The sequence below is a fragment of the Vanacampus margaritifer genome, chromosome 6 (assembly GCF_051991255.1).
Source record: "Vanacampus margaritifer isolate UIUO_Vmar chromosome 6, RoL_Vmar_1.0, whole genome shotgun sequence".
Lineage (NCBI taxonomy): Eukaryota > Metazoa > Chordata > Actinopteri > Syngnathiformes > Syngnathidae > Vanacampus > Vanacampus margaritifer.
Genome location: NC_135437.1, coordinates 20580852 through 20593185, shown reverse-complemented (window position 1 = coordinate 20593185; position 12334 = coordinate 20580852). Strand labels below are relative to the sequence as shown.

The 12334-nt window shown below is 40.5% G+C and overlaps 1 protein-coding gene across 1 annotated transcript; it reads right to left on the bottom strand.

The window, feature by feature from the left end:
* Window positions 1-166: 166 nt before the first annotated feature.
* Window positions 167-11482, bottom strand: LOC144054190 (transcription factor 12-like). Its single transcript, XM_077569385.1, has 12 exons — window positions 11282-11482; window positions 8605-8704; window positions 7512-7651; window positions 7309-7432; window positions 6486-6556; window positions 6032-6128; window positions 5838-5911; window positions 4806-4982; window positions 4096-4213; window positions 3875-4007; window positions 2606-2835; window positions 167-2525 (listed from the first exon to the last, which is right to left on the bottom strand). The coding sequence occupies exons 1-12, from the start codon at window positions 11348-11350 to the stop codon at window positions 2389-2391; spliced, it is 1470 nt and encodes a 489-aa protein (XP_077425511.1). The 5' UTR covers window positions 11351-11482; the 3' UTR covers window positions 167-2388.
* Window positions 11483-12334: the final 852 nt, after the last annotated feature.

Here is a 12334-nt window from a genome sequence, read left to right as displayed (position 1 = left end):
GTGCTAACTGACCCCCTTCTGGGGCCCCCAAATCTCAGTTTGTGGGCCCCCAAATCTCAGTTTGTGGACCCCTGTTGGGAAAAATATTAATAAGCAATCATTTTGTGTGTTTTCTATATCAAATTACAATATTTAGAGACAGTTGCATGCATCACTGTCTAAAATGTCAAGTGTACTATCGTTTATTATTTACAATTTTGTTGCTTTCGATGACACAGCTCCATTAAAGATTCGTCTTCATTGATTAAAAACGTGCGATAACCCATGATCGCACACAAATCCCAGAAAAAAAGAGAGCAAGAAAAACATGTATTGCTATATGCAGGCTACTTTAAACTGTACACGTACTGTACATTTTATGATAGCAGAACTTTTTATGATTATTCGAGATTTGTTCAGAAAAGCAATATACACGTCATTCCGCATTGCTCAAAATATGAATTATGTCTAAAACTGCACAGAACGGTTTCCTTTGTAAAATCAAGAGTGACAAAAGCATTTACAGACATTTATATAAAAGAGAACTTACATAACTTAGGAAAAAAAAAAAAAAGTCCTAAACATGCAAAAGAAATGACGCACATTTGGCTAGAACTGAAAAGGAACGATGTCAGTGACAAATGTTTTGTTTTTGCCCACCAGTGTTGTTCAGTGCTAAGCATAGAAATCAAACAACAGCTTCATTAGATAAGATGCTAATTAAAACATTCTTGGAGATCTTGTTCATTCACAGAATGGGCCAACTCCTGAAACACACACACACACACACACAGCAAACACACAGCACCTCGCACACTCACAACGCTACAAAACAAATAAATCTCCCGTCCGAGCGCATACAAGGAAATGTCATGTCTGCCATCGAGAGAAAAACGCTATCAAACCGTCTGCCAAAATGCAGATGACACTTCGCCGCAACTGAGTTTCACCCATCCAGGAAAGATAAATAAATATACCGGCAACAACAACAAAAAAGTACAAAACATCTGCGAGTTACAATGCATTTGTCTGTTAGAAGTCTACTTTTAGGCACAAAGTTCGAAGTGTGTTGGAGAAGCAAAAGGGGATGATTGTTCAACTGCATCGACACTTTACAGAGCCTTTGATGCTCTTCGTTTCGCTGAGAGATCCAGAGGAGAATATTTATTGGCTAGTTTGATCAAAAATATGCTCTCACATACAGTACACTACTCACAGCAATTTGGGAATAGTCGGCTTCTTGGGTGAAATTCAAATGCACTTTGACCTTTACTGGTGAACGTACTGCATTTAAATGTGAACTGTTCAATGTTGCAGTTTTTGCTCTCTAACAAGAAGCTGAATGACAACATTATGTGCGGTCGGGTGGAAACATGCCACAAAAAAATAACAGTGTGAAATGATTTTCTCTTGTATGGCATTTCTATAGTGAAATGGCGCCCCCTTGTGGCGTCACTTTCTACAGAAGAGATGATAAATTAACTCATTCACTGCCACTGACGACTATAAACGTCCAAAATTCATGTGAACTATTTCTATTAGTTTAACATTTCCTTTTCATTAATTTTTTTATGAAAACCTAGAATTTTTTGGGTATTGTACATTTGTAACAGATATAAAATTTGTGATTAATCGTGAGTCAACTATTGAAGTCATGCGATTAATTACGATTACAAATTTTAATCGTCTAAGGCCCCTTGTTTTTAATTAAAAAATAAGTTAGGGGCGTCAGGCGATTAATTTTTAAAAATTTTAATTAATCATATGACAAATTTTACATCTGTTCTGAATGTACTATAAAAAAATTCTAGGTTTTCATACTCTTGTTAACAAAAGTGGGAAAAATTATAAATAGAAATAGTTCAAATGAAATTTTGACGTTTATAGCCGTCAATGGCAGTGAATAAAAAAAATTGGGGCCATCAGGCGATTAAAGTTTTTAATCATAATTAATCGCATGACTTCACTAGTTAACTCGCGATTAATCACAAATTTCATATCTGTTCTAAACGTAAAAAAAAGATAATCTAGGTTTTCATACTCTTGTTGATGAAAGTGAAAAAAAAGTTAAACTAATAGAAATAGTTCAAATGAATTTTTGACGTTTATAGCCGTCAATGGCAGTGAATGAGTTAATAAAAATGCTTAACGCAATATTAACCGGAATACCCTAATTAGACTAGACACATTATTGTCAAGAATTTTTTGGGGGGGTTGACTTACCCTTGAACTTCGACCCAAAAGCCCAATTATCCCAAACTTTATGTGAGGAATGTACTCGATATATCTTCCCACACACAATTTAGAGCTCCTTTAACATTGTGTCAACAATCAATTGTTAATAAAAAATATATCCTCATAAAGATCGTTTTGGAAGCATAAAGTCCACGTTGGAAATTTGTCGGAGCCTCAGAGATGGCCCATTGCAGGGTCGCTCAGACCTGGATGAAATGCCACATGCATGGACTGCGGATCTGTCATGGCGGCTGACACCTTTTCTTCCTCTCTCCTCCTCAGACACGCCGCTTTCGGGTTGAGGTTCCTCTCTGAGAGACGAGCAGTGGTTGGGTTGAGGATCAAGACGGCTCCCGAGCGGCGTTTGCGATGGTCGGCGTACGGCGCTCACCTCGGACTTGTTGTTCCAGGCTGAGGATGACGGCCACGGCCTGGTGCAGCACCAGCAACTTGGTCTGCGGCTTCTCGCTCTTCAGGTGCAGCTGACACATGTGACCCAACTCCTTGAAGGCCTCGTTGATGTCGCGCACGCGCAGACGCTCCCGGGCGTTGTTGGCCATCCTCCTCTCGCGCTCACGCTCCGCCTTCTGCTCCGGGCTCAGATCTTCATCCTCGTGGATACTTTAGCGTTGGATGAGATGAGAGAGTGGGAGGTGGGATTTAATGTGGAATTTACTGCCCTCTACTGGCCACTGAGGAAAACAGACCTACACTGGCCTTTTTTTTTTTTTTTGTCCAATCAGATTTCAGCCTGTATGTGCTGCCATGTCAATTTAATTTTAAGAAAGAGTAACTCAAAATATATCATCAATGGAACTCTTCGGATTTCAGATTTACCATACAATAATATCAGCATTTTTCCATCCTCTGATTGGTCAAAGTTTAACTAGAAAATCTTCAAATCTTTGACCATTAACTAATTCACTGTCATTGCTGGCTATAGACGTCAAAAATTAATTTGAACTATTTCAATTAGTTTAACTTTGTTTTTTATTTCATTATTTTTTTTTATGAAAATCTAGAAAAAAAATAATTATAGTACATTTATAACAGATTTAAAATGTGTCAACTATTGACTACTTTACTGCCTTTCTGTCATATTTCTGACATTTTTGGCAATTTTATGGACACATTATGTTCGTTTTCTGCACTCTTCTTCCTTTTTTGGACATTTTATAGCAATTTTATTTTACATTTATTCCTACCATTTTTGCTATCTATTTTATTACATTTTTGGCAATTTTCTGTACATTTTAATTTAATTTCGGGATTTCTTCTTTTTTTGGGGCTATTTTATAGTTACCTTTTGAACATTCTCTTTTCTGCCTTCTTTATTCAATTCTCTGGCATTTTTTGGCAATTTTATGAACATTCTATTTTGGGACATTTTTTGGTCACCTTTTGGACATTTGTATGTCATTTTTAAAACTTTTTCACCTTCTTTCGTCTCTCTCTTTTAAACATTTGGACTCTGACATTTTTGGGATACTTAATTATTCAATGGATCTAAATCATTAATTCCTTTGAAAATCTAAAAAATGATATTCATTTATACAAATTTTTCCAGGGCCGCAGGTTGCTCTCTTTTCATCTTTCATTATTAGGTTCATGATATAAATGAAGGGCTACTAAGAAGTGAAGTGAAAGCATCAGGGTCTACCTGTCTCCTAGCGTCTTGAGTTCGCTCTCCTCATCTGACCTTTGACCGTCGGAGCTGTGACTGGTGTGCATCATGTCTTCCCTCTCGCTGCTTTCCATCTTCAGATCCACATTTGCTGGAATTCCCAAATTCCCTGCAAGGAAAGAGGGAACGTTACGCATTGTGACATCATCATCATCATTGTAAATACATAATGCTATCAAAATCGGCAATCCAGTCACCTCTGCATCCGCCCGACATGGGCTCCCGCGTGGACCCCTGTCTAGCGGGGTACGGGTGTCCATTTTGTGTGCGGCCCTGGAAGGCTGAGTGGTTGTTATTCATGGTGACGGCCTCAACCTTTACGACAAACAAAGAACTCGATGAGATAAGGCCGATATTTGCAATATGTGTTCATTTTAGCGCAGCACAAGAGAATCCTTTCAATAATGGTGGTAAGCGATGCTTTAAACTCATCCGGACTGGACACAAAATCCACATCTGCTTCTTTGTACCCAACGCCCTCCTGAGTGGATCACTTTCCGTACAGACCCGATCTTAATCCCCCCCTTGAAACTGCTATACACTTTCTATTACACCAGTAATTCTCTTCAGGAATGATTCTCTACTAATCGACACATCCAAAGTATGAAATGTAATACAGCTCCCCCCTAGGGGATTAGTATATACTTTCCCTCCAGCTAGGCCCAAATCCTCCCACTCGGCTAAAATGGAAAAACATGCCATATCTGAGACAAACCCAAGCCCCTCCCACATTCAATGCACTTCCTATACAAAGGTGACGTGTCCCTACTCTGACCCATTGTGTTCTGCTTCCTATTTTGCCGATAACAACACAGTGGAAAAGTCCAGCAGCTGAACAGCACACGCAAACGCAAGATGACATTTGCATAGACGCAGCTCCATGCTTCAAATGCTTCAAAAGTCTCACCATAGTTGAGGTGTTGCAGGTGAGCGGCAGCGTGCTGGCGGGGTTTGGTCGGCTATGGAGGTTCTGGTTCAGCAGGCTGTGGATGTCGGCGGGCAGGCTGGGCATGGGACCGACAGCGTGGTTCCTTAAAACGTGGATCACATCGTCCAATCTGTCCAGTCTGTCTTCTACCTGAGACTTACAGGGGAAACACAATTTGTTTAATTGCGAGGAATAAGCGGTTAAGAAAATGGATGGAGGGATGTGTCTGAGCTCAAAAACAAGGCAATGTGTTACAATATAAAAAAATAAAAGCACCGGCCTACTCTATCTATCTATCTATCTCTCTATCTCTCTCTCTCTCTCTCTCTCTCTCTCTCTCTCTCTCTCTCTCTCTCTCGCTAGCTAGCTAGCTAGCGCTTGGTTTAGCTTAGCCTAATTTAGCTTAGCCTCGCTTATCTTAGCTTAGCATGGTATAAAAACTTGAACATAATGAATAACTGTAACAGTGCTTAAAGGCTTTTTGTAAGAATTACTAAATTCTTATATGTATCGATATTTTAGAGACTATTATAAATGATAGTGCTGGGAACTGAATTATCTGGCAGATGCTAACATACCAGCTGTACACTTGATGATCACTTCATTGGGTACATTTTGGGCCCTATTTTCGTGCCCAGTTTAAGTCTAGCGCATAGCGCGGTCTCACTGTGTGCATAGGTGACGTTTTCTTTCCATTGGTACTTTCGTAGATGTGAGCAGTTAGAAACTGAAAACAGCCGACTTGCTTTCCAACTAGTGGAAGCGGCTCCTCTAAATTCCCTTTAAAACCTAAGCCTGTCCACTCTGTCACAGAGAAGAAAAAATAATTAAAAAAAAAATATATATATATATACCCTGTCTGCTTGCAGTTGATTTATATTAAAAATGATGGGACCCCCATTAATATTAATTTCTAACATCTAGTTCATACAAATGAATGTGAAGTTTATTAGAAAGTCTTTCAAAGGCATTTTATGGTGATACTGACTCAACTGTATAAACAGGTCTTACCATGGATATAAGTGAGGACTCATAATGTGGCGACACAGGTGTCTGTGCCGTGCTGCGGGGCCACATGTTGGTTCCTGGAATACATGCAAAGCAAAAACAGATTCAAAACACAGAACAGTAAAATGCAAAAAAAAACTAAAATAAAATCACTCTCCCACTGGGAGTAGCAGATTTTAGCCACCTCGACAATTTACCTGCGGGTTCGCTGGCGTTTGGCAGAGGCGACGGGGACCTCGCAGGCGTGGACGAGCTGGAAGGGAAGCTGCTGCTGGTGTGATCGGGGGAATAAATCTGGCAGCAGGCGTGGAGGGAGAGAAAAAGAAGAGGAGGACGATGAGTGGGACGAGGGCATGGATCATTTTAAAGGCACTTGTCATTTCTGCGCCGGCTGCCGTTAGAGCAGCCTCACAACCCAAACTAACTCATCAATTGTGCTCATATTACTAGTCAGCAGCTAATAAAAAATGTGAGAGTAGTGGCCCTTTCCCGATACACACTCGCCTGCTACTGCCAAGAAAGACCTACTATTTCCTGTTTGCATTGCACCCCCGGGGCCCTCGCTTTAGTTTTATAGTCTTGTTTTCAATGTCTGATTGTAACAGGGAACAAATGAATTGATGCAATGGGAAAGCGGTGCCGCATACTTACAGAAGCCAGCGCTTTGCCCAATGTATCGCCGGTCTGTGACCCTCCTGGCACATTCGGGTGGTTTCCTGGGACTGACAAACATCAGAATGTGTTAAAATGATGTACAGGTAAGTGGTTAAATTGCCGCTTGCGCAATCCCCGTTGCATCTTCCCCCGTGTCACAAATGCTGGCGGATCCTGATTTTCGTATCAGAGCAAGGCTCGCGTGTGTTTGGCGATTTAAACACGCTGGGTGGGCCGGCGCAACAGAAGAATATCTTGGGGATGCGCCTGGCGGGGTGCCAATTTGGTGGAAGAATTTTGATCTAAACCTTATGCCTTCTCAGAACAATTTACGAACCGGCGCATGGTCGACAGTCTAACACGCCATATTTCATTCTTATTGCTGCTTTGATAGAAGTCGGCTGTGACCACTCCCACAGCAGTGCAGCCCCCCCCACTCACAGATCCGCCGGTCTGCGAAATTTCCCTAGCAAGATTTACACTGGCCACAAAAATAGTTCAAGAGATCGTAGTTCTAGTACTTATATGAAAATGTTGTACTTTTGAACAAAATGTTTTTTTGAAGTCGTCTACATCAACGAGCTCTTCAAAAGTAAGTTTCAGTAAAAGTTTTTTTTTTTTTCAAAATGAGCCTCCTATTTGCTTAATTTATATGAACTTAAATACCCAGATTTTTTTTAGCTTTATAACCTGGAACCAGAAATGTGTCAAATCCGCTTTTGCCTTTAAACTCTTCAATTTCTCCCTTGCATTTTTGTGCAACCTTGAAGGAGGACCTTGAGATCTACTCGTTGTCATGACTACCCGTCCACTGCCTCACCTGTGGAATTGTCTGTTGTGTTGATCGACGGGGCGTGCGATGATGCGTTGTTGCGGTGAAAAGTGGACATGGGAGGGAGAGCCCTGTTCATGTCAGCTGCCATCACAGATTGTGGAGAATAGTCCTAAACGTGAAGAAAAAACACACCGTTGAAGCGTCGGGTTACACAAGACGATACGGCACGATCTGGATGTAAACCTCACCAGGTGGCCGTGGGGCTGCAGACTGCTGTAGTTCCCCGTCTGCGTTTGGTGGCTGCCGGTCGCTCCCAGTGCACCTTCATAGCCGTGCTGGTTCAGCCCGTTTACGGCACTCCAGATGTCGGGCAAATTGCTTGCGCCCTCTAAAATGGATGACAATATGTTGCATGTAGCACTGGAGGAGCATCTCAAGCAGACATGACTCGAGAGAGCAGCCTGCACGGGTGTCACATTAATTAAGTGTTATTTACCACTTTCGCAGAGTCTTTGTTTTCAAAACATAATTAACTTTATATTCAAGAGAATAGGCTGAATGACATCCATGGAAGGTGTTGAGCTGATTAAGCGGATTTGGGTGCGGGGTGGACTTGATTGCATTCACGTAAAAAAAAAGCTGTTTGAATGCAGAAAATTTCTTTTTTCTTTTAATGAAAATAGCTAACTAGTTGGCAAGTCAGTTAGTTAGTAGGCATTGTGTATGGCAAAATGTCGAGTTTTCAATATAGCCTATGTTAGGGCTGGGAAATTTTTCAAAAATGTAATGCTGATTTTGAATTGATTGCTTTACTACTTAGCATTAGCAATTAGCTATGCTATGCTGCTTTTCATATTTTCTATTTGTTGTTCAAAATGTTTATTTGTTTATTATTTATAATGTGTGTTTTAAAATTACTTTCATAATCACCAGCAGTTTGGAATTAATGAACTTTTTTTCCTCTCCAAAAAAGACATAGCTTAACCTTTCAGTCTGCTAGCTTAATGCTAATGTTAAACGAAAAGTATAGCTTAGCTTAACCTTTCAGTATGCTAGAGCTTAAGGCTAATGCTAAATGACCAGTATAACGCAGTTAATTTGAAATCCCTCTTACATGTAGGCCTATAGGCTATAACATAATAGATAGATATGAAAATTTTAACTGACATAAGAAGAATAAACAACCTTCATTTTTATCTACCTAGAAGCAAGCATTTGGTGATCTTAATTTCTTTGGGTTATATTTGTACAAAAAAAAAAAGTATTTGTCCAACAGCAGAGTGTTTTTTTTTTTTTTATCACTGCTTGGAATAGATATACAGTCGTCATCATTTTGCTTACCAAAAAAAGTGCTGGCAAACACATTGCTGGAGGCCTTGCTGGACGGATGTAAAGATGAGTTCTGGCTGAAGTCGTCACTACCTGGGGACTGCCCATAAATCTAAAAATTAAAAAAAAAAAAAGAAGACAGGTTGGGAAATGTAAACCTGGTCACATGGCTGCATGAATACTCTGACCTGAAGCAACAGTATATTCAAAACAAAGCAGAGAGCTGATGCACACTTAGAGCAGTTGCGATAATCCATAAGCTGCAGATCCGTGCGCCTCCTCATCCGGATTTAGGAACCATTCAGCATGAGAAATCCCTGCCCTAATCGTGATCAGTTCTACTTGCTTCAGAGGGCTGAGATACAATTCCCCTTCTTAATGAAACTGAGTTACAGGAGAAAACCAAGTAAGAACTAGTCTGACCTTGTTGAACCTTTTTTTCATCCAAGAAGAAATTAATTGCAAAACAGAATCCATCCAAGCTTCCACTTGTATTGCGTTTTTACTATGCACACACACACACACAACCCATGCTTCCTTACTCACACACAAATACACACACCGAGAGGTCTGGGCTGCACCTGCACCTCCCCTCCAGTGCTTTGATGTGGCCCAGGAAATGAAAATAAAACTCCCTGCGCAGCATCAATGGGGTGTCAGTTACCCGGACGACAAGTCCTGTAAAGAAGGCTATTAAAGACTCTCTTGAGCACGCTTGCGCGACAACACACACACGCGCACGCATACACACACACAGAGCCGTGACCCTGGTTGGCACGAGTCCCAGGGCGATTGCGGGCCAGGCCAAACAGAGGAGCCCCTGCCGACACTGGGCCCGTCTGAGCCGCCACGGGCAGCATATGGCGAAGGATAAAGCCAATTGTCCTCCTTACCATCAGCATAGCAGGCGACCCGTTAATAATGGTCACACCCCCGCCCCAGCACGCCTCCTCTGGCCCCCGCTGGAGAGGAGGGCCGTCACCATGGCATCCTCTTTTAGCGTAGCATTGATTTAGAAGCCATCAATCATGGCATCACAAACGATAAGGGACTCTTTTTTTTTTTTTCCTGCAGCAATTAAAGGTCTTAAGTAGGAAAGGATTAGTATGAAAGTATGTTTCATTGTTGTCAATATACATTTTGCAAAAGTGTTTTTAACATTGGCTTGTTAGCCTAATAGCAAACAATCAACCAATTTATGTGCTTGTTAAAAATGGTGTTTTTTCTTTGTGTAGATTCTCAGTCATTCCAGTCATAATGCACAAAGGTTCAATCGAGACAACTTCTTTCTTCACGCTGGTGAATTTTGTTATGTTTTCAGTTTTAAAAAAAATGACTAGCAATGAATTTATGCTAATAGGCTAACTATATTTGCTGACTTAAATGAATGCCACAGACCTCACCATGTCAAAAATGATAACGCTAAAGAAAATGTATTTAAACCTAATAGTGGTGATATTTGGTATATCATAATTATATTAATGACATACCACTACACAATACGTTTTTTTTTTTTTTAACATTTCTTAAGTTAGAGAAAGTTAAAATCTGTTACATTTCAGGTTACACTTTTAATTTCCAACTATTTCAACTAGGTAAACAAAATGGACACCAGTAAACAACCAAGTACTGCACTGACAGATTTTGTCCTGGTAACACATCATCATTTTAGATGAGAGCAATATCAACTTGCACTTGAGGGGGGCTGCGCTGCGCTGCGCTCCTCAAGCAAGCCACATGCAACCAATTTTCTGCCTCTGTGATCCATGATGTCTGGATATGGTTAGCCTCAGCGAGATCAAAGCTGTCCTTTGATAATGGCTGAAGCGATGGAGGGACGGCCTAAATCAAATAGAAATAGCGAGCAATCTGCTTCATGTCAAGATGCTTGCTTGCTTGCTTGCTTGCTTGCTGCCAGGCTGCTTGCCTTAGCTAACAGGAAGCAGGAGCGCTGCCAGTGCATTCAAACCCAACTTTGTCAATATGCAAACACCACAAGTGTGCTGTGATGTGGGACTGGCAAACATGCTGTGTGTTCAGTTATATATACAGGGTGTCCATAAAGTCTCTTTACCATTTCAAAAATGTATTAAAAAATGCAATTGATTAGATATTTTATTTAGATTTGTTCTATTGTATTCAGCATTTATTAAAGTTTTCTTTAATAATTTTTTTTATGGGCACCATTAGTTGCACGAAGCACATCAAGACGGTACTCGATTTCTTGCCATGTTCGCTGTAGCATAGCCTCATCAATTGTGGGAATGGCATCAGTAATCCTTTGCTTAAGGTCAGTAATGATAAACACTGTGTGTGTTTTTTTAAAACACTGAATACAATAGAACAAATCTGAATAAAATATCTAATCAATTGCATTTTTAATATTTTTTTTAAATGGTAAAGAGACTTTATGGACACCCTGTATATATATATTTATATATATATATATATTTAGTTAGAATTATGCTCCTAGTTCTAACTTACCACATCTTAAACATGCATGACTTGTAAGTCATAATAATGCCACCACACCAGTTGCAGACCACATTTGTTCAACCACTGTAACAAACAAACCAAGCTCTTGAGCAAGGCAGTAAACCAACACGACGGTACAGTAAAACAACATCACACATAAACACATTAACTGGCTCGCCTCAGGTAAAAAGATGCAAATAAGAAATGTACTCACGGGCTTCATGTTGTAGCAATACATCAACGAGTTGCCGGTTGCGCCTGAGACTGGATGAGCACAGTACATAACTCTGCTGGTTTTCACAGTACAGTCCACACAGCGTCAGTTCCGTCAGTCAGTCGATAGTCTCTCGGTGCCGCTACTCATGTGTATACAGTCCTCTTGCACTTCCCTCCCCTAATCTACCCCTGCTGGTAGTGCGGCTACTCACAGGCGTATGCAAATAAGGGCTGGACCATTGCAGGGAGTAAAGAGGGGGTGGCCAAGAGAGGATATTATTATGACTTCCGTTGATGCATGGTTGGGACTATGATCGGCATTCCCCTGTTTTTCTCCTCCTCTAGACTTCCATAGCAACATGGACATCTTAATTTAGCTTAGGTGCAAATAATATCCATCCATCCATTTTCTTACCTCACAAGGCTTCGCGGGGGTGCTGGAGCCCATCCCGGGCAGTAGGCGGGGTATAGCCTGAACTAGTTGTCAGCCAACACAGGTGTAAATAATATATACAATATAATAATAATACATATAAATAAGAGATGATGTCATACTGAGGGAATTCTCCACATAAACATAATCAACACATTGACTCCATTATCAATATCAGAATTGTGTTACATCGATATCAATGATCTGTCACCGTTGTCAAACACAAGGCTTGGGGGCCAGATCTGGCCCGCGACATCATTTTAAGTAGCCTGCGAAAGCAATGTCATGTGTTATCTTTGACTGCCAAAAACGTTAAATAACGTTTAGTAAAATCCTATGGAGGAGTGCCAAAGACGTTAAAAAACGTTGTTTTTTTTTCAAAACAGAGGTGAAACTAACCATTTTCTATTGTTGATTACTGAAAAACGGAATAAGGTAGAAACAAACTTTTTTTTTCTGATGAAAGATGAGAGTCCAATCTTTCATTTGATAGTATCAGTGTTTCCATAGTCCAAACACATAATTTTCTCTGGACCTTGAAAGATCAGTCAAAAATGCTTAAATCGGCTGGCACTGGCGACATCCCGTTTCTGAAAACGTCTGGTAGTCAAAGAGTTA

What these genes read in the sequence shown, in the direction of transcription:
- LOC144054190 (XM_077569385.1), bottom strand. Translation starts at nt 11,350, where the DNA reads ATGTACTGTGCTCATCCAGTCTCAGGCGCAACCGGCAACTCGTTGATG. An exon ending in TGCAGCCCCACGGCCACCTG is followed by an intron (nt 7,433 to 7,511) that starts GTGAGGTTTACA and finishes CTTCACGTTTAG; the next exon opens with GACTATTCTCCACAATCTGT. An exon ending in AGTCCTCACTTATATCCATG is followed by an intron (nt 4,983 to 5,837) that starts GTAAGACCTGTT and finishes TTCCCCTGTAAG; the next exon opens with TCTCAGGTAGAAGACAGACT.